This window comes from Mercenaria mercenaria, unplaced genomic scaffold (assembly GCF_021730395.1).
Source record: "Mercenaria mercenaria strain notata unplaced genomic scaffold, MADL_Memer_1 contig_1613, whole genome shotgun sequence".
Classification (NCBI taxonomy): Eukaryota; Metazoa; Mollusca; class Bivalvia; order Venerida; family Veneridae; genus Mercenaria; species Mercenaria mercenaria.
The window spans coordinates 11,593-34,174 of NW_026459603.1; the positions used below are offsets into that span (position 1 = coordinate 11,593).

The 22,582-nt window shown below is 34.2% G+C and overlaps 1 protein-coding gene across 2 annotated transcripts; it reads right to left on the minus strand.

Annotated features, from left to right (window-relative positions):
- Nucleotides 1–5,463: 5,463 nt before the first annotated feature.
- Nucleotides 5,464–22,348, minus strand: LOC128551739 (uncharacterized). 2 transcript variants are annotated; one of them, XM_053532653.1, is made up of 6 exons: nucleotides 22,278–22,340; nucleotides 9,619–9,690; nucleotides 9,050–9,121; nucleotides 8,520–8,592; nucleotides 7,779–7,867; nucleotides 5,464–6,720 (listed from the first exon to the last, which is right to left on the minus strand). In XM_053532653.1, the coding sequence occupies exons 1-6, from the start codon at nucleotides 22,281–22,283 to the stop codon at nucleotides 6,670–6,672; spliced, it is 363 nt and encodes a 120-aa protein (XP_053388628.1). In that variant the 5' UTR covers nucleotides 22,284–22,340; the 3' UTR covers nucleotides 5,464–6,669. The 2 variants fall into 2 exon arrangements, 1 of the variants encoding a protein (XP_053388628.1); XR_008368878.1 differs by having other exon boundaries at nucleotides 6,660–6,720; nucleotides 7,779–7,887; nucleotides 8,521–8,592; nucleotides 22,278–22,348.
- Between the last annotated feature and the right edge of the window lie 234 nt (nucleotides 22,349–22,582).

Here is a 22,582-nt window from a genome sequence, read left to right on the forward strand (position 1 = left end):
CACCTATGTTAGATTCAAAGCTTGGCCACAATTGTTTATTGTATTTTACAGCTGCTTTTACACAGCTATATATACCTTGGATTGCTTTTACAAATTTTGAACTAACATTTTGCTGAATAAGTTTATGAAAAATGAAAGACCGTTCTAATTTATCAAAACACTTTTCAAAATCTACATAGGCTACGTACAACCTCATCTTATTGGATAATGTTTTTGCTATAATAGAGTGTAATATAAAGATGCAGTCTACCGTTGATTTTCCTTTTTGGAATCCGTATTGGTTGTCTATATTTTTTTTTATTGACCATGTTGTTAGACGATTTAATAGTACCTGAGAGTACATTTTTGCAATTACATTTATTAAAGTTATGCCACGATAATTTTTAGCATTTTCCACGTCACCACCTTTATGTATTGGTACAATAATTCCGGATCCCCACGCCTTAGGGTATTCACCTGTGAGAAATATTCGGTTAAAAAGAGTAAGAATAAACTGAGAAGTTTCATGAATTGAACATTTATAAATTTCTGCTATTATTGTATCTTCTCCACTGCTTTTATTATTATTTCGTGAAAAGACTGCCTTCTCTATTTCTGACATGCGTATTTCTCTATCTAGATCTTCATCTCAGATAATATTTTGGTCGTACGTTGCATTATCATTTATCGTATCTGTACTATACAAAGTTCTAAAATGTTCGTATAAGTCATTTGTTGTTAACGTTTCCGCACTTTTACTGTTTTTTACATATTGTTGTCTGATCTTATTCCAGAATTTACGAGGTTGGGTTTAACCCATCTTATTAAGGTTGCTTTTTTCTTGAAAATTATATTTTTTCTTTTGAATTCGTTTTATTTTATTATAATTATTTTTCGCATTTATATACTCCTTATAACAAACAATCATGATAAGAAGGACTGACGCAAAATAAATAAATTGAGCAATATACTTGAATGCTTGATAAAACCTTCTCAACATATTTTACCTTGAGATAGTCTGTGGATTTTTACGGTAAAAAAATCGTCTGTTTAATTGTTGACAAATTTCACCTCCAAACTTTGACACACTTTGCTCAGGGCATTAACTGATTTGATCATTATCATGTGTTTCTCTTTTCGAACTGCCGTCCATTATAGTAATTATGCAAGCTAGAGGTAAAAAGTGCATTAAACATTTTGCCAAGGATGATTGTTTTTTTGTGCTCAAATAACACTTTTTTTACAAAAAAAAGGATATATTTTCAGACTGTGTACTATGATGCTGTTAACTAAACTACACTACACTTCAATACGCAGTGCCTACTTGAAGTCCCCTGCCTACATGACAATGAGAAAAATGTATGACACAGGAACGTAAAGTATGTTTTAAACAAGTATTGAATTTTCTTTCGTTTTCTAAGTAAGTATGTTTATTATGTCGACCGGACAATAACTTTGAAACCTCAAAAGAAAGGCGACAATAAACACTAGTCACATAGCTTGCGACTTAAAGAGATATACCAGTTATTTGAAAGATAATAAAAACAAATATGCGTCGTTATAAGCATATCTGTACAACAAACATTTGACTGCAGGTATTCCGTTTTAGGGTATCGTGTAAGATCTCTCAATTTTACGACCTTTTATATGGTATGACGATTTAAACCTGCGTCACTGCACATACATGTATGTACAGATACACAACTTTCTATAACATAGTTGGGATTTTGTTAAGTCTTGTTTTAGAAACCGTATTATCTATAGCGACTCATATCGCTGCATGCTTTTGTTGTCATAAGTACTATGTATAATTAAAATCAAATATGTTTACATATTTCCAAACACATCGTAATAATAAATATACAAATCTTAAGCGCACGGTCTGTGAAGTTACCTGACACTGATTATGGTATGCCAGGTATGTGGCCTATGGGGATGATAAGGTCTGCGTATCGGCGGTAAGGGCCAATACACAAGACTGGACCATCGATAGACTTGCTTCTGTTTATCATAATAAGCTATTGTATAGCCACTGTGCAGTAAATAAATTGCATGTGATATTTCTCACCTTTATAGCAAATCAGTTCTCACCTTCATAACAAGTTTAAAAAGCTTTATCACATGTTTGACGTCGCAGGAGTGTAATCAGTCAGGGGAGTTACTTAAACCAGTGATCAGAAAAATCACTAAACACAGTGATTTTTTTGCCCGTTCGTTTAGCTGTAAGATTTGTTTCCCTTTCACTTATAGATCAACCTCACTTAGATAAGTGATCACTTCAAAGTTCACCAATCACTTAAATAAGTCATTTCTTGAATTAAATTAAAGAGGGGGATAACTCTATTTTTGCTACCACGGTTCCGTTTACGTACGGTAGTTTCGTCCCTTGATTTACCGCAAACACTTAAACAAGTGATCTCAAAGAATAATTTATATTTCAAATTATAATTTGATGCACAATTTATGTGACAGAGTTATATTTAATTTCAGACTGGGCTGTATTTATTATACTTGTATTTAAAATAAACTTTTCATGAGACGAGTCATCTTATCAACTATGTATTGCCAACTTCTAATCTGGATTATTTGTACAAACTGCAAATCAGTTTTCATGTGAAATCATTTTTCCGTTATTTACAACATTATCTTTTTCTCAAATTTCTTGACTATTTTTGCCACAAAATAGGATGACTGTACATAACCTCTACATTGCCAACCACATTTTATGAACTAGATGCCCACGTCAACATGTCGAGCACTCCCTTTGATCTCTAACTGTGGCCTTGACCTTTGAAATAGTAACCTGGGCTTTGCACCGGACACTCCGTCTTAGAATTTGACATTCATGCAAAAATATAAACAAGATTCCACATTGCATAGTTATGGGCCGTACAGGAGCTGACATGACATTTGACCTCCAACTTTGAGACTGGAATTTGGGCAAGCCACTCCATCTCACCGAGGTTAACATTCATGCCAAATATAAACAAGAGCTCCGCCAAGCGGGGCAATATACGCCTGAAGGGTTACATCTGAGGATGGCAGCAAAATTTAAAGATCTTGACTGTTGAAGCCCAAAGGACAGGAACAACAAAGGGAAGAAATTTTAAAAAAAATTCTAAGTCCACAAAAAAATCTTTACCAGGTACAGGTATGTATAAAAATATACCTAAAAATCGGAGGTACCATCTTTGTTGAACCACAGAAAAGTGGTCTCGGTTTTTCCCTACGGCCAATAAAAAAAGTTTCAAAATAAGCTATTTATAGTAACATAAAAGGGAAGTAATTCAAACTTTTTTTATTGTAAGTGAACAAAAAAGGGATCTGCCAAACAACAAGAGCTGTCCGTAAGACAGCGAAGCTCGATTATTCGAAATATTGTCCCAGAAGCAGGAAAATATTACCCAAAAGGTTAAATATCAAGAGTTTTAAGTTCAAAAGGGGACATAATTTGACCAAAATGCACATCAGAGTTATGGGACTTGCTGCTATCAACTAGTTTTATAACCCCGAAGGCACATGTGAAGTTTCAATTCAATATCTGCATTAGTTTTGGAGATAGTAACTTGCATGTAAAACTTTAACCAGATTTTTCTTCCAAAAGGGGGCATAATTTGCCCAAAATACATGTCAGAGTTATAGGACTTGACCCAGTGAGGTTGGTAATTGATCTTGAAAAAGAAAAAATAAGTTTCAAATCTACATGCCTTTTAGAAATAGCTGTATGTACTTGCAGGAAAAGCTTTAACCAGAATTGTTTAAGTCCAAAAGGGGGCATAATTTGTCCAAAATGAAGGTCAGAGTTATGGGACTTGCTGCTATCAACTAGTTTTATAACCCGAAGAACACATGGAAGTTTCAATTCAATATCTGCATTAGTTTTGGAGATAGTAACTTGCATGTAAAACTTTAACCAGAATTTTCTAAGTCCAAAAGGGGGCATAATTTGCTCAAAATACATGTCAGAGTTATGGGACTTGACCAAGTGAGGTTGGTAATTGATCTAGAAAAAGAAAAAATAAGTTTCAAATCTACATGCCTTTTAGAAATAGCTGTATGTACTTGCACGAAAAACTTTAACCAGAATTTTTGAAGTCCAAAAGGGGGCATAATTTGGCCAAAATGAAGGTCAGAGTTATGGGACTTGCTGCTATCAACTAGTTTTATAACCCCGAAGACACATGTGAAGTTTCAATTCAATATCTGCATTAGTTTTGGAGATAGTAACTTGCATATAAAACTTTAACCAGAATTTTTTAAGTCCAAAAGGGGGCATAATTTGCTCAAAATACATGTCAGAGTTATGGGACTTGACCCAGTGAGGTTGGTAATTGACCTAGAAAAAGAAAAAATAAGTTTCAAAGCTATATGCCTTTAATTGATGGCTGTATGTACTTGCATGCAAAAACTTAACAAAGGTGTGACGCTGACGCCGACGCCAGGGTGAGTAGAATAGCTAGACTATTCTTCGAATAGTCGAGCTAAAAACAAGAGCACTGCAATACAGAGCAATATACACAAAGCAAAGTCATATGACCGTTGACCTCTTAGTGTGACCTTGACCTTAAGCGAGTCATCTGAAACATGTGCTCTGCATGTCGTCTTGGTGTGGTGAACATTTGTGCCAAGTTTCTTTGAAATCCTTCAAGCAGTTCAAGAGTTACAGAGCGGACACAAAACAAACTGATTAGACCTTTGACCCCTAAGTCTGAACTTGACCTTGAATCGAGACATTCAAAACATGCGCTCTGCACGTCGTCTTGGTGTGAACAATTGTGTCAAGCTTCTTTGAAATCCTTCAAGGGGTTCAAGAGTCACAGAGGGACAGACGGACGGACACCGGGGGTATAACATAATACGTCCCTTTGGGCATATGAAAAGATTGCTCCATGCATGTCAGTTATGGTCCGGGCAAACAAATCCGGACAGAAACACATACACTGATTAGCCATGTCTTCCAGCCGCAAGCGGGCTCGACAAAAGTCACATGTACTTTTTACATTATCACAGGATCAAACTTTGTTACATTTTTCGTCTATGTGTTACCATAGAAACCTTATTATTCCCATTTTGTACATGACATGTCCAGTTGTACCTATACTCTAATTTTATAAAAATCCTTGTGACTCTGAAGATTACTAAATAATAATAAAGCTTGTGCAAAGCTATCACAGTTTTTAGTAGAGCAAAAATAATTATGTTTGACTAACTAATGGATATACATGCCTTAATCAGTTTAACAATATATACATCTTAGTTCAATGCAAATAAAAACATATGAAACAAGTTTGAGATGCAACAGTATACAAACAAGTCCTTTGCCTTAAGAGGATCTTGACCATCTGAACTTTCTTCTGACCAAGTTTGGTAAAGATTTAAACAGTTCATTAAAATGTACCTTAATTACAGTTTTTTCTCTAAAGTTTGTTGTGACAACTTAAAAATATGTAATCACTACATCATGAAAAGAAATTATTTTAACTATATATTTAACAATATATACATCTTAGTTCAATGCAAATAAAAACATATGAAACAAGTTTGAGATGCAACAGTATACAAACAAGTCCTTTGCCTTAAGAGGATCTTGACCATCTGAACTTTCTTCTGACCAAGTTTGGTAAAGATTTAAACAGTTCATTAAAATGTACCTTAATTACAGTTTTTTCTCTAAAGTTTGTTGTGACAACTTAAAAATATGTAATCACTACATCATGAAAAGAAATTATTTTAACTATATGCTTGTCTATAGGACACACATTTATTACCTATCACTTAGACACAGACCGTAACTCCAGTCTGGCTGAGAGAAAACTCGAAGCCAACGCCAGGTGCGCAACTGTGCTTTCTAACAATCCCCTAATGTTTTATGCCTTTAAGTTAAATACATTTTGAGATACATTCGACACAATCTTGTATCCCATTTATGTATTTTTTATCAAGGACCATAACTATGAGCAGATTGACAGACTGAACAAAGTCACAGGTTTACATGCTCAGTAATATTTTAGTCTCTTTATACATGTTTTGACTAAATCAAGGGCAATAACTCTAGTCTGGATAAGTGATATCTCCTATCAAAAACTCTAGGTTCACATTATCACATGCTGAGTAATTTTCCTGTGATGTTTCATATTCTTCTAGAGAAACATGCGGCTGAAACTTTGGCCCTTTTTATGCATATGTTTTACTAAGTCAAGGGTAATAACTCTGGTCTGGCTGTGTGAAACCTTGGGGCACAACTTCCCGTGCTGAATTACAATCCTGTGAGGTTTGATAACTCTGGGTCAAATAGTATTTGAGGAAACGACACAATCTTGGTTGGACTGACGGACAAGGGCAATTCTAAGAAGTTCCTCCCCCACCCCCCACAATCTATCTCTAGTAACCCTTAACAGAGACCAAGTGGAACCATTATAATGACGCTACAGATCAAGGTTGTTAAAGATCGGTCTGGCTGATAATGGGAATTTGCTGAAAGGTTTTTCTATTTTTAACTCTAAACAGGGTAATCTTTAAAATACAACATTTCTGCACGTCCTTGAATAATTTCTTCTGGAATATTCAACATTTCTGCACGTCCTTGAATAATTTCTTCTGGAATATTCAAATGTCTCACAATTTGTGATGGTGCCACTAAGGCTTTTATCTTCTATGAGTCAGTCTTTTCTTCTTAATGTTTCTTACAGTTCAGTTATCCACAAAGCTAACATATGGTTCATCATTGACCGCATCAATAATCTGAAAATAAAGGAAAGCAAAGGGAAATGATTATTTTAATTCATCCAAATAACTGAAACAGATTAACAAGTTACCAAGCCAAACAAACACATGGCCATGAAAGTTCATTGGAGAAATTATTTTCATTACCAATCGATACACTGCAATTGTGTGGTCTCAGTTTTTCCTTACGGCCAATACCAGTAATAAAAAAGTTACTAAATAAGCTATTTAAAGTTACATAAAAGGGAAGTAATTCAATAAAAAAATTATTGTAAGTGAACAAAAAAGGGATCTGCCATACAAAAACAAGAGCACCTCAATGCAGAGACATATACACACAGTCATATGACCTTTGACCCCTAAGTGTGACCTTGATCTTGAAGCGAGCCATCCAAAACGTGTTTTGCACGTCACCTCAATGTTGTGAACTTTTGTGCCAAGTTTCTTTAAAATCATTCAATCGGTTTAAGAGTTATAGAGCGGACAGGAAACAAAGCCATATGACCATTGACCCCTAAGTGTAACCTTGACCTTGAAGCTAGCCATCCAGAATATGCGCTCTGCACTTCGTCCTGATGTGGTGAAATTGGTGTCAAGTTTCTTTGAAATCCTTCAAGGGGTTCAAGAGTTATAGAGAGGAAACAATATTGTTAACGGACAGACAGACGTATGGACACTGGGGGTATAACATAATACGTCCCTTCTGACGTATAATAAATGTGGGGCCAGGAGGACAATTCTCCATATACTTCACTAAGTCCAGCTAACAATGTCAGCATGCCAAAACTCATACTTATAATTTAGCATGTTTACTTTAAATGTGATTAATCCTTACCCTGCTTAATTTCTATAATGAACTTGTCCATCTTTCAATTTGGACAGTACCATTTACTGTTAAAAGGAATGCGTACCTAAAAGATTCTGATTGTAAAGCAAACAGTGAAGATCATGATAAGACTGCACGGGTGTGCAGGCTGATCATGATCTACACTGGCCGCAAAGGCAGAATCAATCGTGTCCAGCATGATAAGGGTTAATATAACAAACTGTTGCAGAAGTGTAGTAATTGCACTTACTTCTCCAACATATTTTTTACATTCCTTCTTTCTTCCTCTGTTCAGCTCATACTCTACCTCAATGTAGCTGCCAATCTTGAACTGTACTTCCGAAACAAAATACCATCAGCTGTACAGTATAATAATGATAAATGATAAATAAATCTAGAAAAAAGTACTGATTCACACAGAGCAACTAAGTTGAAAACCAGCTCTGTCAACTCAAGTTGGTTCATTAGTACCCATAGCACTATGACAAGAGTTGCAGGATATTTTCAGCTGACTACTTGATTGAATCACATATATTTGGCAAGAGTCGGATAACCCCTTACATGAGTTTAACTGAAATCCACAATGCTGACAAGGCATTCAGCCAACAACATAAGACCACTTGGTCACAAACTATACAGTAAAATGAAACCCTATCGGCATGACTTGAGCAGCAGTCCATTTTCAGTTAACTTTTATAAGTTTATATAATCTAGGGATTAATATTGTTCCATTTGTAGTGAACTCCAGTCAGTGCATTAGCACAAACAAAAAACAATGTATTACATCAGAATATCAATGGATCATTTTATAACAGGTAATTTTTTATTCAAAATCACTCGCTTCAGTCTTCCAAATTGTATAATGAACTATGACTTCAAGGTAATGCTTGGAGAAATGGTATCGTAAATCCGGTAGTGTTTATTACCATACACTGACATACTGAATAATTCATACATTTATGTAGACTGCATTTATCAGGTAAACCACTTACTTGATTAAGCTCTACTGGCAATTTCTGGCCCCCTTCGTCGTCGTCCTCTTTAGTATTGTCCTCTGAAGTTTCCTATAAGAAACCAGCCAAATATGAACAATATTAAAATACAATTCATAACTGTTGGGACTTAATTTGGTTTTACTCATTCTGTGAATAACTCAAAATAGTGAGTTTCATGTTAATCATTTAAGCAGTTTGAAAATTACTGAGAAACATGAAAATGAACAGACAAATGTATGGACAAACCAACATGATTAACTTGCAAATATAGCCCTCCTATAACTTGTATTCAAAAGGTATATTTCTTTATAATTTCCAAATACACATGTAGTGTAAAAGTTCAAAAATACCACTGGATCTTTTTGTATCGTCTGTATCAGGTAATTTTAAATGCAAAATCACTCGAGTAAGTCATCTTTTGTGTATAAAAATATGATTTCAGACATGGTATGAAAAATCATGCAGTATTCATAACCATAAACCGACAGACTGAGTAACATATACATTTGTGTAGACTGCAACTTACATGATTAAGCTCCACTGGCAATTTCTGGTCCCCTTCAATGTCATTCTCGTTAGATTTGTCTTGTGAAGATTCCTAAAAAGAAACCAGCTAAACATGAATATATGTCAAACTTAAATACAGTTCAAATCTGACATAACTGAAAGACAGAATTTAAATTCGATCTTTTTGTGATTAACTCAAACCAGTGAGTCTCTTTAAAAAAAAATCAACAGAAAGGTTAGAGCAACTGGAAAATGAATGGTCTGATGTATGGACAAACCAACATGCTTGACTCTCCAATACAGCCCTCATATAATTTGTATTCATAATGTATAATTTTCTTAATACTTCTTCACTTAAACAGGCTGTGTAAAAGTTCAAAGCATCACTTCATATTTTTGTATTCTCTGTATCAGGTAATTCACAAAGCAAAATCACTCAAATAAGTCATCTTTATTGTATTAAAATAGGACTTAAAGGTAATGCTAGCTGCCATGATATGAAAAATCCTGAGGTGGTTATTACCATACACTGACAGACTGAATAACTTATAAATGTACATAGACAGTATCTATTCAGTATCTACTTACACTGTTCAGCTCCACTGGCAAATTCTGGCCCTCTTCATCACCACATTCAATAGCATGGTCTTGTGAAGTTTCCTGCAAAGAAATCCGCAAAACATAAAAATAAATTTCATAATGTATTTTTCTTAAAACAGGGAGCTGCGTTCAATAAACGCTTGATGCCCCCGGTGGCATCCTTGTCGATACAAAGCAACCCAAGTTCAAAACGAGGTCAAGGTCAAACTGAGGCCAGGTGATGTTTGAAGATGAGGAATGGTCACAGGTTACATCTGTATTCGTATCAATTCATTCTTTTAAGCGGTATTGATACTAGACGAAACGGTCCCATTTGGTTAACCAAGAGATGGCCCATATAAAGCAACCTAAGTCCAAAATGAGGAGGTCAAGGTCAAACTGAGGTCAGGTGATGTCTGAAGATGAGGAATGGTCACAGGTTACATCTGCATTAGTATCAAGTCATTCTAGTAAGGGGTATTGATGCTAGACGAAACGGTCCCATTTGGTTAACCTCATACGGACGGACGAATGAACGGACGGACAATCACTATACAATCACTGCCGGGGGGGGGCATAAAAATGCTGATAAATGTCAATTTTAGTGGAAAGATGACTGGAGTTCTTTTATACGAACTCTTACTCGGATAAGTAATCTTTAATGAATATCAAAATATGGTATCAGAAATCAGGTAGTGTTCATTACCACACACAGACTGAATAATTTATACATTTATGATATATAATAATATAGATACAAGTGACCTAGTACTGCAGTGGCAAAACAGAAGTCTCTTCTGGTGGAAGAACAATTTACTTTACCTTCAATAGTGACATTGACCTTTGACAGACAACCATGGTCATAAGTGCGACATATAGCCAAATCATAGGGAACATTTCTTTTGTTTAGTACTAAGAAATCTTCAATGCAATTAAAATTAATAAAGCAGAAACAAATTTTACTTCACCTTCAATAGTGACCTTAACCTTTGACAGACAAACAAAAAAAAAATGTGTCATGGTCCCGACATATAGTCTAATGAAGAGGAACATTTCTGTTTAGTACTAAAACAAGAGCTGTCACTAATGGTGACAAATGCCCCCCGCAGCGCCTTGACCTTTGATCTAGTGACCTTGACCTTTGACCTGGTGACCCAAAAGTCAGTAGGGGTCATGTACTCAATAAGTACTATCAGCATGTGAAGTTTTAAGGTCCTGGGTGCAGTGGTTCGCGAGTAAAGTGCCTTCATGCAAAAAGTAAACGTTTGACCTGGTGACCCCAAAGTCAGTAGGGGTCGTGTACTCAAGAAGTACTATCAGCATGTGAAGTTTGAAGGTCCTGGGTGCAGTGGTTCGCGAGTAAAGTGCCTTCATGCAAAAAGTTAACGTTTGACCTGGTGACCTTGACCTTTGACCCCAAAGTCAGTAGGGGTCGTGTACTCAATAAGTACTATCAGCATGTGAAGTTTGAAGGTCCTGGGTGCAGTGGTTCGCAAGTAAAGTGCCTTCATGCAAAAAGTTAACGTTGTGACGAACGAACGGCCAGTTGAAAACCAAAGGGGTCTGGCACATGAGTGGATTAAGTTTAATGGCTTATTTTTGAATCCTAGAGTCATAATTATGAAAAAAATCATACTAATATAACTACTCCATAGACAAGGGTTTTTACCCCGCAGAAGCTATGTTTTCAACTACTTTCTTTACATGGCCAGGAAAAAAATATTATCAGCTATTTTCCCATTCAAACATTGCATTCAGTTACTCAAATGAATCAACTTTTAAAATTACCTCAACATATTTTCATATATTTATCTGTTTTTCGACAATTCGACATAATACCGAACAATATACAGAGCGAATGCGAAGTCTAACAACATCGCGTAACAACATATCAAGCTATACGCAGTCAGTAAAGACAACATTCTAGACCTTCCGCGGACAAAGCAACCATTGCAATACAAATGGTGAATAAAAACAATAATCTAACCAGCAAAATTCAATTCCTGTAAAGCCAAGGTTGTCTCCAACACCTTATTATTTTTATTTGATCAAAGTAGCTGTCAAATTACAAATCATGCGACCCTGGAAAAACCCGTAATACAATTAGTCGCCGATTGGTCAGGTAAAAATAGTGAGCCAATCAGAGCGCGTATGTGCAAACATATGACGTACGAAGCAAAATGGTAGCGGTTAGATATTTTACAAAGAAAAAAAGTTTGAAACAAGGATTATGGCCGATGTTGCTGCTATGTAAATACAACTTTGGCGGTTAGTTTGTAGTTTTTAGTTAAAACTCATATTGCAATGGTTGTTTTGTTCGCGAATGGTCCAGAACGTTGATTTTACTGACTGCTTATATCTTTATTCGTTGTTACGCGTGTTGTTAGACTTCGGATTCGCTCTGTGTATTGTTCGGTATAATGTCGAATTGTCGAAAAACAGATAAATATATGAAAATATGTTGAGGTAATTTTAAAAGTTGATTCATTTGAATAACTGAATGCAATGTTTGAATGGGAAAATAGCTGATAATATTTTTTTCCTGGCCATGTACAGAAAGTAGCTGAAAACATAGCTTCTGCGGAGTAAAAACCCTTGTCTATGGAGTAGTTATATTAGTATGATTTTTTTCATAATTATGACTCTAGGATTCAAAAATAAGCCATTAAAATTAATCCACTCATGTGACGGACCCCTTTGTTGAAAACTAATATGCCTCCCTTTTGGGGGCATAAAAATCCATCAATGCAATAAAATGTAATGGAGCAGAAACCAATTTATTGAGCAGAGTTTATTTTCACTTGACCTTCAATAGTTACCTTCACCTACAAGCAAAAGTCATGTACATGCATAATCTACATATTGCCCTCTATATAGAAACCAAGTTTTATGAGCCTAGCTTGAATATTTTTTGAGATATCGCAGATTTGCAGACGGACAGATGCCATTCCTATAGTCCCCTCTAATGTTCGACCGGTAGAAGACTGATAAGTATGTACCATGAAATCCTGATTTAATGCTAAGGAAAAGGGAAATATTCAGGAATATTGTATGTTGTCCAGAGGACTGTAACTTAATCATTCTATCTTCATTCATACAACTAATATACATAGGTCCCAAGGTTGTCAACAATTATAATTAATAACTTCTTTCCAATGTGTCCTTTAACTGTATCTGGCCAGAGATCAAGGACAATTCACATTTGTTATCTTGTTTGATGTTACCCTACTGATCAGCATATATCTATACACATATATGTTTGACCATCTTGCTCAAAGGTATACTAATTGACCAAATCATCAAAGGCAGCATTAATCAGACTTTATCATAATTACTTTAGTTATATAATAATGTCAAACTGTATCAAATATGCACATACAAGATATAAACAAAGGTGATTAAAAATCACTTCTAATAGTTATTTCTCATTCAAAATCACTTTCATGAGTGATTTCATTCAAATATCACATACAAGATATAAAAATAAAAGATGATGTTCTGTGTACACTAGTCAATTTTACCAGCACATGCAAAATCACTTTTATAAGTTATTTTTCAGTCAAAATCACTTTCATGAGTGATTTTCATTCAAATACCATACAAATTGAACATTACTTTAGTATTTATCTGAAATGTGTACAATTGACCACTGGACTTTTATTACTGTGTAATAAAATAGTTAGTAGTTACTAATAAACTTTGATAATGTGGCAGTTGACCTCAATACAATCGACACTGTTTATTTTCCAATACAGGTAAATCCAATAATTGCTTTACAATAGATCTGTGTCGGATTATCTTTGAACACCCCTGGACTTACTGGACTCAACTGCCACATTATCAAAGCTTATTAGTACTACAAAATTTTTGTACCTAGACCTGAGAAATCTGCCAATACAAGGAGCAAAACAGAATCATGACAATAAATCTCACTGAAAAGGCTAAGTAATCATTGCCAGCTAGAAAAAAAGAAGCCAGTATATGAATCTAAAGTACTTAATTGCTTATAATTGGAGAAATATTGAAGAAAAACTTAAGTTTTTTTAGATAGTAACCTGATCAAGTGATTTCTAAAAAAACTGACTCCAAAAAACTGTCTGTTTTTGGTTCAACCCAGTAAGCAAGGGAAACAAGTCACTTGATCAAGTGATTTTTGAGAAACAGTCTATTTTCTTGTTCTGCTCAGTAAGCAAATGATTTTCTCAATGAGGGAAGGAATGTTTTTAACAGAACTCAAAAGTATAACTTATACAAGTGATGTTAAAAATCACTTAAAAATGTGCAAACCCTGACTGAAGATAATGAACCAAAGAAAACACAGAAAACTGATTCAGTTTTATGAACTTAGCAAAGATGCAAACCGGAGAGGCAAAATGTGTTTAAGTGTTGTGCCATAAACATTTCATGTACTAAGAACTATATGAGATTTTTTACAAAATGCCAATTTATAAATCACTATTACACTGTATGCCCTTGACAGAGCCAACTTATCTAATACACACACATCTTATCATTTAATGTATATCTGCTCCCAGTGCTCTGTAAGGCTTAAAATAAAATTAAGTTTGTTTGACCTTTACCTACCGACCCGATAAAATTGCCCCGACTCAAATAATTTTATTGCATTCCAGAGAAAAAAATTATTTTTATTTTCTTATCAGAGGGAAAAACTTATTTTGGTGCTGGAAACTGGCGATTATTTTATTTAACAAATGCGTAAATAATTATGGCAAGTGAGAAAGTAACCCGCGGTCAGCTAGTAGAAAATCGATAAAGCGGACTGTTTATTATCTCGTGTATTCCGAAAACGTGTCAACTATGCCGATAACGTTGCCTAAGGCCATAGGATGCAGACGACAATCAAACCGCTTATAACCGGAAGGCAATCTGACAAAAGGACATAATTTTACAAATCTAGTACCTAATTTACCCGCGAAACGTAAAGATACCAAAACCTTATGCCGGTAATTTTCCATTTCACGAGCACGTGCGACCTATCGTAATATCTAATTTCCATCGCTCGACGTTACTTTTGTTTACACATAAACAAAAAACGTGCGTAGTGCATTCATTTTTTGTTATTATTGCATCAATATTTTTAGCACCGCTTAAGAAGTAATAAAGTTTGAATTCTATAACGATTTTAATAAGATATCGACAGGAATGTAGGCAAAATTCTATAAAAACGGTCAAATTTAAATTTAGTTCTTTGTAAAATTTCAAACAGTGCAATCTTAATTACTTATTTCTTTCTAAGAGTAAATAAATGATAAATTCTATGGGCATAAAGTTCAGACTTTTGACCAGAAAGTACAAAAAAAAAAAAAAAAACAGAATAAAAAAATCTTAATGAAAAAGCGTCAGCAATTTAAATACATGGCGTAAAACGACTTTTGGCAAACAGATTTATGTTAGTGTGGTAAAATAGCTCACAGAGGTAGGATATCCACAATTATCGTTTGACACATTTACCTGTCAGTTTATACAGGATATTGAATTCGTTTTAACAAATTAAAGAAGGAACTTTTTTATTGATTAATTTAAACAACCGAGGTGGTACGATGAAACAGTGATGTGTCATATGGCGCGAAAACATGACGTAATTCTATGACAATCTCGGGCAACTATACCGCTTTGATCACCACTGATGCCATGATACCGACACACTTCTTTTAGCTCTTTGAAGGGGGTGTTAATTGATGATGAAAACAAGGACAATGACAGAACAGAACAGAACAGAAACTTTATTTCGACTTAAGCATTTACAGCTCATCGTCATAAATGATGATCACAATATACATTTATACATTTACAATATACATTTACAGTTTTACAGATATATATGGAATATTATAATAAGAACATGTAGGTAAACAAAAACGTACATGCAATGTATGAGAGTGTTTAACTTGGAATACACAAGATATGCTCAATTGTTAAGTACATCATTTCTAAGTTTAAAACCTTTAGTACAAAACGTAGCTAATTTATTTAACACTGACTTTTTATCCGAGTTAAGTAAAACAATAAACTTGTACATACTGGGAGCTGTATAGAAATATCTTTGTATATATGTCTTTCTTAAATCGCTATATAATGGACAAATTAAAATAAAATGATATTCATCTTCGATGTCGTTTAAAGTACACAAGCAGCATTTCCTTTGATTTCTTTCTATATTTCTATGGCGTCCTGTTTCGATAAATAAATTGTGTGAATTTAACCTTATTTTCGCCAGCGCATTTCTCATTTTAGGATTTTGTATAATTCTCAAATAACAAGCACGTTGAAAATCAAGCTTTAATTGTTTATATAAAAATAACGAGGAACAAGAAGAAACGTTAGTATGCCATTCTGAAATATATATATCCCGAAGACGGGTAGTAAGAAGTGGAACAAAAGAATTAATATTAACAGATTCTGGGTATAACCAAACATCATTAAAACCAGCATTTTGCAACAAGTTACGTACATTAGCTGCCCAGTTTTTTACATTTTGATTGCTGATTAATTGTTCTATTTGGGATCTTACGACAGTAGATAAAATACAATTACAGTCTTTACTTGAGAAAAGCTTTAACCAATATTTAACAATTCTAACGTACCTATTAATATATAATGGAAATCTTCCTAATTCTGCATATAACGAGAGAGAATTTGTAGACGTCTTTACATTTAAAAGCCATTTACAGAATTTTCTATGGATTCTTTCTATATTTTCAGCTTTAGAAAAGCCCCATACCTCACAGTTGTAATTTAAAATAGATAAAACATAAGCATCAAATAAATTAAACATGATATCCACAGATACATAAGATCCTTTTGTAATACTAAACAGTGAGTGCATTGCTTTTAATCCCTTACCAGCTAACATTTGAGTTGCCTTAATAAAAGAGCCACCGCTAGAAAATACAACACCTAGATAGTTAAAACTGTTAACAATTTCAATTTCTTTCCCGTCGTATGTCCATCTGTAATTTTGGTTTATTCTACCGCCTTTCTTAAAAACAACAATTTTCGTTTTATCTACATTTACAGTAAGGTTCCATTTTTTACAATATAATTCTAACTCATTTAAAGATTTTTGTAAACCTTCTTTCGTTTCTGAGAATAACACAGCGTCATCGGCAAATAATAACAAATATATAGATAATTGATCAAGCGTAATGCCTGCATCTAAATTATTCTGCAATTGCATTTCTATATCATTTAAAAACAATGAAAATAGTATTGGCGAGGTTATCTCCCCTTGAAATAAACCTAGGTTACATTCAAACAAATCTGAAAGTGAATTCATATGACGGACACATAATTTAACCTCGTCATACATAGATCTGATTATCGCAAACATATTTCCATCAACGCCGCACTTAAGTAACTTGTACCATAGACAATTTCTATCGATCAAATCATATGCCTTTTTGTAGTCCACGAAACAGCACATGAGGCTTAACTTATCTTGAAATTGTTTCTGAATTAAAGCGTTTAAAATAAAAACTGCGTCTACTGTGCTGAAATTTGCGCTAAAACCAAATTGGGCATCTGTTAGAATATCATATTCCTCAGACCACCTTTTAAGTCTATTATTTAAGATAGTTGTAAAAAGCTTTGCAAAACAACTGATAAGCGTTATTCCCCTGTAATTGTTCGGGTCGCATGGATCGCCTTTCTTATATAACGGAATGATAATTCCCTTTGACCAACTACGTGGAAAGACTTTATTTCGCCAAATATAGTTGAATAACATTTCAATAGAATGTGCTGTTACCTCAATGCTCTCTTTCAAATATTCGTATAGAATATTATCATGTGAGCACGCTTTATTTAACCCTAAACCTTTGACCGCTGCAAAAATTTCAGCCATTGAAATTGGCATATCAAGTTCTTCAAACGTACATTCTCCAGCATTATCGTTTAAATATTGACTTAAAAAATCGTCAACATCTTTATTATTGTTTATTTCAGTGGTTTGCGATAATTGTTGAAAATGATTTAAAAAATCTTGAATATCTATGTTTTCACCTGCAGGTTGGTTTTTGTTAGATTTAAACATTTTCCAGAATTCGCGCGGGCTCTTATGTTTCATTTCATTCATCTTACTTCCAAGCTTTCTATTGTATTCATTTTTACTTTTTCTACAACAGTATTTATAATCTCGCTTTGCACTCAGTACAGCCTGTCTTGTTATATTGTTTTTCTCTAAATTATATTTATATATAGCGTTTATATATAATTCGCGCTTATCTCTACACATTTGATTAAACCATTTTTGTCTGTTTCTATCTATAGAAGAAAATACAACTTCGCAATTTTTAACATTTTTCTCAAAGTATTTTTGACCTTTTGAACTGAGAAATTCACCTAAAATATTTGTTAGGTAATCGGTATTCTCGCCGTTTTCTATTCCCTCTGCCAGCCTCTCCTCTATATTTGTAATATTTTCTCTAATTTCTGCAATAAAAGATTCTTTATGTTCTGGTAACCATTTATAAAAAATCCTTGACTTTGTTTTATTCATATTTGTATTACAATGAGTTTTGAAGTTAAACGAAACAGGCGCATGATTGGAAAATTCATTGAATTTATGAACTTTGAAATGGGCTATATCATCAAAATTAGATGATGAAGTCAATAGATAGTCGACAGTGCTTTCCCCGTTATGGGTCATGCACGTGAAATTTCCACTCGTACTATCATCATACAATCTACCGTTAACAATTCTAATATTGGTAGAAATGCACAGGTCAAGTAAATAATCCCCAAAACGATTTGATCTCTGATCACGTGAATAACGCGGTATTGGTGTATCAATTATCTGAAAAGTATTCCGGGCTAAATTATAATCATTATCGACAAAATCTGTTTTACGGCCAACTCTAAGAGTTCATATCACCAGTGACAAAAACTTTGCCTTTATTCTGAAAATAATTTATATCAATTTCCATCTGTCGGAAAATGTCGATATCGTACATATCATGAGAAGTGGAGTTTTCAGGCGCAATATATGTTACGGCCAGATAAATATCATTTTCTATTTGAAAAAATGTTTTATCAAACTTTAACCATACAATGCAATCTACAGTATTTTTAACTAATTTTATTCCTTTTCTTACATTATCTCTTATATATATTATTATTCCGCCACTACAGCGTTTTGCTCTTCTATGCTGAAATTTGCGATACGAATGAAACGGATTACTGTATCCCTTTAAGGATATATTTGATTTACTGTTTGTCCAAGTTTCACTTAAACATACTACATCATACTGGCTAAGAATATTTAAAAAATCGTCAGATGACCTTTTTGCTAAGGTAAGTCCTTCTACATTCCAAGACACACATTTTATAACACTCTCATAACTGTCCTAAGCTTCTCCTCTGTATAGACGTTTATCTATGTACAACTTGTCCACGCTTAAATATGCCTCTTTGCCTTCACTCCGGGCTTTCTTCATAACTGGGATTAGTCGCTTCCGTGTTTCGACGATTTCCTTTGGGAACTGCTCCCCAACTCCATACTGTGTACCACTTAGATTTTTCGATGCCTTTCTAACTCTCTCTCTGTCTGGGAAATCGGAGAATTTGGCTACTATCGGACGTACTTTAGACGCGTTATAGGGACCAACCCTATGTGCTCTTTGTATTTTGATGTCCGTTTTAGCATTTTCAATTTTGAGCTTTGATTCTATAAAGTCCAAGATTTTTTCTTCACATTTTTCATCTTTTTCCTCTGGAATTCTATAGAAAAGTAAATTGTCCCGCATACTTCGGCATTTCAAATCGATAATTTCACGCTGTAATTGCTCTTCACGGCTGCGTTGTTCTGACTCAAGTTTTCGAAATTTCGATAGCGATAGGTCAATATCCTTTTGTTTTTTCTCTAAGTCTGTCATATTATCACTATCAAACTGGCCGCTATGTTCTATTTCATTGATTTTTTGCTCCAATTTTGTGACCTTTTGCTCTACATTATCCATGCGTACCGTTACAGCGGTAATACTCGATTGTATTTGGTCTAACTGGGACAGTTTACTGTCCATTGAATCTAGGCGTTGTATAATCATTGTCCAAATATCTACCTGCTGAGAACTGTTCACCGGAGTTGATGGGACATTATTCATAACTGCGGGTGGCGACGCTGAATTCATTTGCACATATGGATTGTTATTACTATAAAACATTGGAGTTGGCATATTGAAGTTCTGACCTGTTTGTATTGGCCCAAAATGGCCTAGTTGTCCTGTTTGTCCATTGTTCAAATTTTGATTTGTGCTCGCGCCATTTTGTGCCATTGTTGTGACTCTTTTTATAGAGTTTTGTGTCGATTCTGGCGACTCCTTTGACTTTTTCCGCTTTTTTGTCATGAATGTTTCTATATTTACATCATTTACATCACATTTGATTCACATAATCCCATATATATTCCACAAAAAACAGTAAATATCGGTATATTCCTTCTGTTTGAAAATTTGTGACCATCTTGGTTCACGCATGCGCAATGACTAAGTTTATCAACAGAATAATTACCGATAATCGTTTACGCTTTTTATTTCGCTTTCAACATTGGGTGGATTATGATTATTGTGTCCATATTTTTGGGACACTTTACAAAATAATCATTTTTCGGGAAATAAGTCTTGAGAAAGTGAAAATAACTAGTCCTAACACTTTTAGAAAATACGGTAGGGGCTAGACTGTGATTATTAATACTATCGATGCAGTTATTATGGAGAGCAACTAGGTGGTGGAGATTACAAAAATACAGTGAAAGAAAAATGTCTGCTGTGAAAAGGAAATTTAAGAAGAACAAATATGATTGATTACAAAGGAAACGTAGTGTACATGAGAATATTATTTGTCTACTATGTGTTATATTTGAAATTTGCTTGTACATAATACTGCTTTCATAACAGTGACAGTATTAAGGCAATTGACAGGCGAGTGGTGGGAAATTTAATTATCTGTGAAAATATATTATAAACTGACTTAATTGTTGATTTCAAAATGTCTTTAATCAGAGATCGTTTTGAAATGCATTTGTTCGAAGTGAGAAAATCTCAGTTTTCGAATTTCAAGAATTTGACAAGAACCTAAATGTGTTGAAATATTACAGTCTAAATAGTTTTAATATTTTAATTTTGTTATGCCAGAACAAAGAGCTATAAAAATCTTATACTTCTTTTGCCAGGACAATGGCATAATAAATGTCTGATGTCGGGAAACCCAATCTTGTTTCTGTTTTTAGTAACATGACCAATACGTGCAAGTAGCTTGAAGCTAAAAAAATCATCACTTTTGCTTGCATACTGCCATAACCGTTGTAAAAACCTTCTAAAACTCATAAAAAGTTATTATCTATTGAATTAAGCATCAAACACTTGTTGAAAATAAGCTGTAAATACAGTAATTTAATAGTGTGTTTAGATGCCAAATATCGCGTATTTTCGTGACTATATTGTTTTGTACTTTTAAGCGCAGATGTAGTGAAAACACTTTTGATATATATATATATATAAAGAAAAAGTATAGACATGAAAGATACTTTAAAGACTTGGTGAACTTTGCCTTATGTGCAAATTAAGTCTGTGCCCATATTGTGTGTGCATGAATAGGGCTAAGCGTTTATTACAAGCATACATTTAACAGAGCATCTTCAGAGATTATCTACAAGCAATAGGTATTAATAAATAGACTTTATTACTAAGACAACAAACATTTAAAAAAACTAAAATATAATAAAATTATTTACCTACCTACCTACCCACTGTAAAAATACTGGGTCGGTAAAGGTCAAACAAACTTAATTTTAATTTAGGCCTAAAGGCTGTATTTTTTCTGAATCAAAATAAATGTAAAGCACTGTCTTGAAAATTGTCCCTACTGCATGAAACATCAGTGTTCTAGATATATAAGGTTTGTGTTGAAGTTAATTTTGCGATTTCCAACAATATTTTTGGCATTTAGCATTTAACTTTGTGTAATTTCAACTTTATGCATAATTACTATTCAAGATTTCAACAACCTTGAGTAACTTCTTATACAGGATACAAGTTTGTTTATGAATGTTTGTTTGTTTGGGGTTTAACGCCGTTTTTCAACAGTATTTCAGTCATGTAACGGCGGGCAGTTAACCTAACCAGTATTCCTGGATTCTGTACCAGTACAAACCTGTTCTCCGCAAGTAACTGCCAACTTCCCCACATGAATCAGAGGTGGAAGACTAATGATTTCAGACACAATGTCGTTTATCAAATAGTCACGGAGAACATACGCCCCGCCCAAGGATCGAACTCGCGACCCCCGAGATCCGTAGACCAACGCTCTTACCTACTGAGCTAAGCGGGTGGGCTGTTTATGAATGTATCACTGCTTAATATGTTTGTGTTCAGTCAATAATTATGTTAGAATAAGTACTTAATTAGGTGTATTACTTCATTTTAAATCAGATAAATATGAATTAAGCTAGGCACCGCCTAGAAGGGAAATACCTACTTTCACTTTACCAAACAGCTTCGACTGAACTTTTGAAGCATCTTAAATTATAAGAAGCATCAATAAAGCTTATATCTGGCATAAAAATGGCTTTACTGGGTGGGAAAATTGCACTTTATATTGATACAAACTACATTCGAGTAAACCATGGAGGCATATCCGGCATATAAGACTACCTTCATGACTATAAAAAGTATTTCACACTGAATTATTGTATGCTAGTCAATTGTCACAATTTTGCCAAGTTTCAGTTTGAACGAATGGCTATTGTAGGAATTATGTCCCATTAAGATACCATACCTGCAAAAAAAAAAAATGTGTCAGATGCATTAAATATGCCAACTTTTCATTAAATTAAGTGTCGTACTTTTCTTACTTCTATCTTTCAATTGCAAGAAACTGCTAAAAGTGCTGGAAAAATCATCGATTTCTGTCATTCTTACCTTAAACGATTGTCACTGATGTGAAACCGAAATCTTGG

Coding starts and splice junctions, on each gene's coding strand:
- LOC128551739 (XM_053532653.1), bottom strand. Junction 9,122..9,618: donor TGCCAGTGGAGCTGAACAGT/GTAAGTAGATAC, acceptor GTTTCTTTTTAG/GAATCTTCACAAGACAAATC. Junction 6,721..7,778: donor GTAAAAAATATGTTGGAGAA/GTAAGTGCAATT, acceptor CTTTATTTTCAG/ATTATTGATGCGGTCAATGA.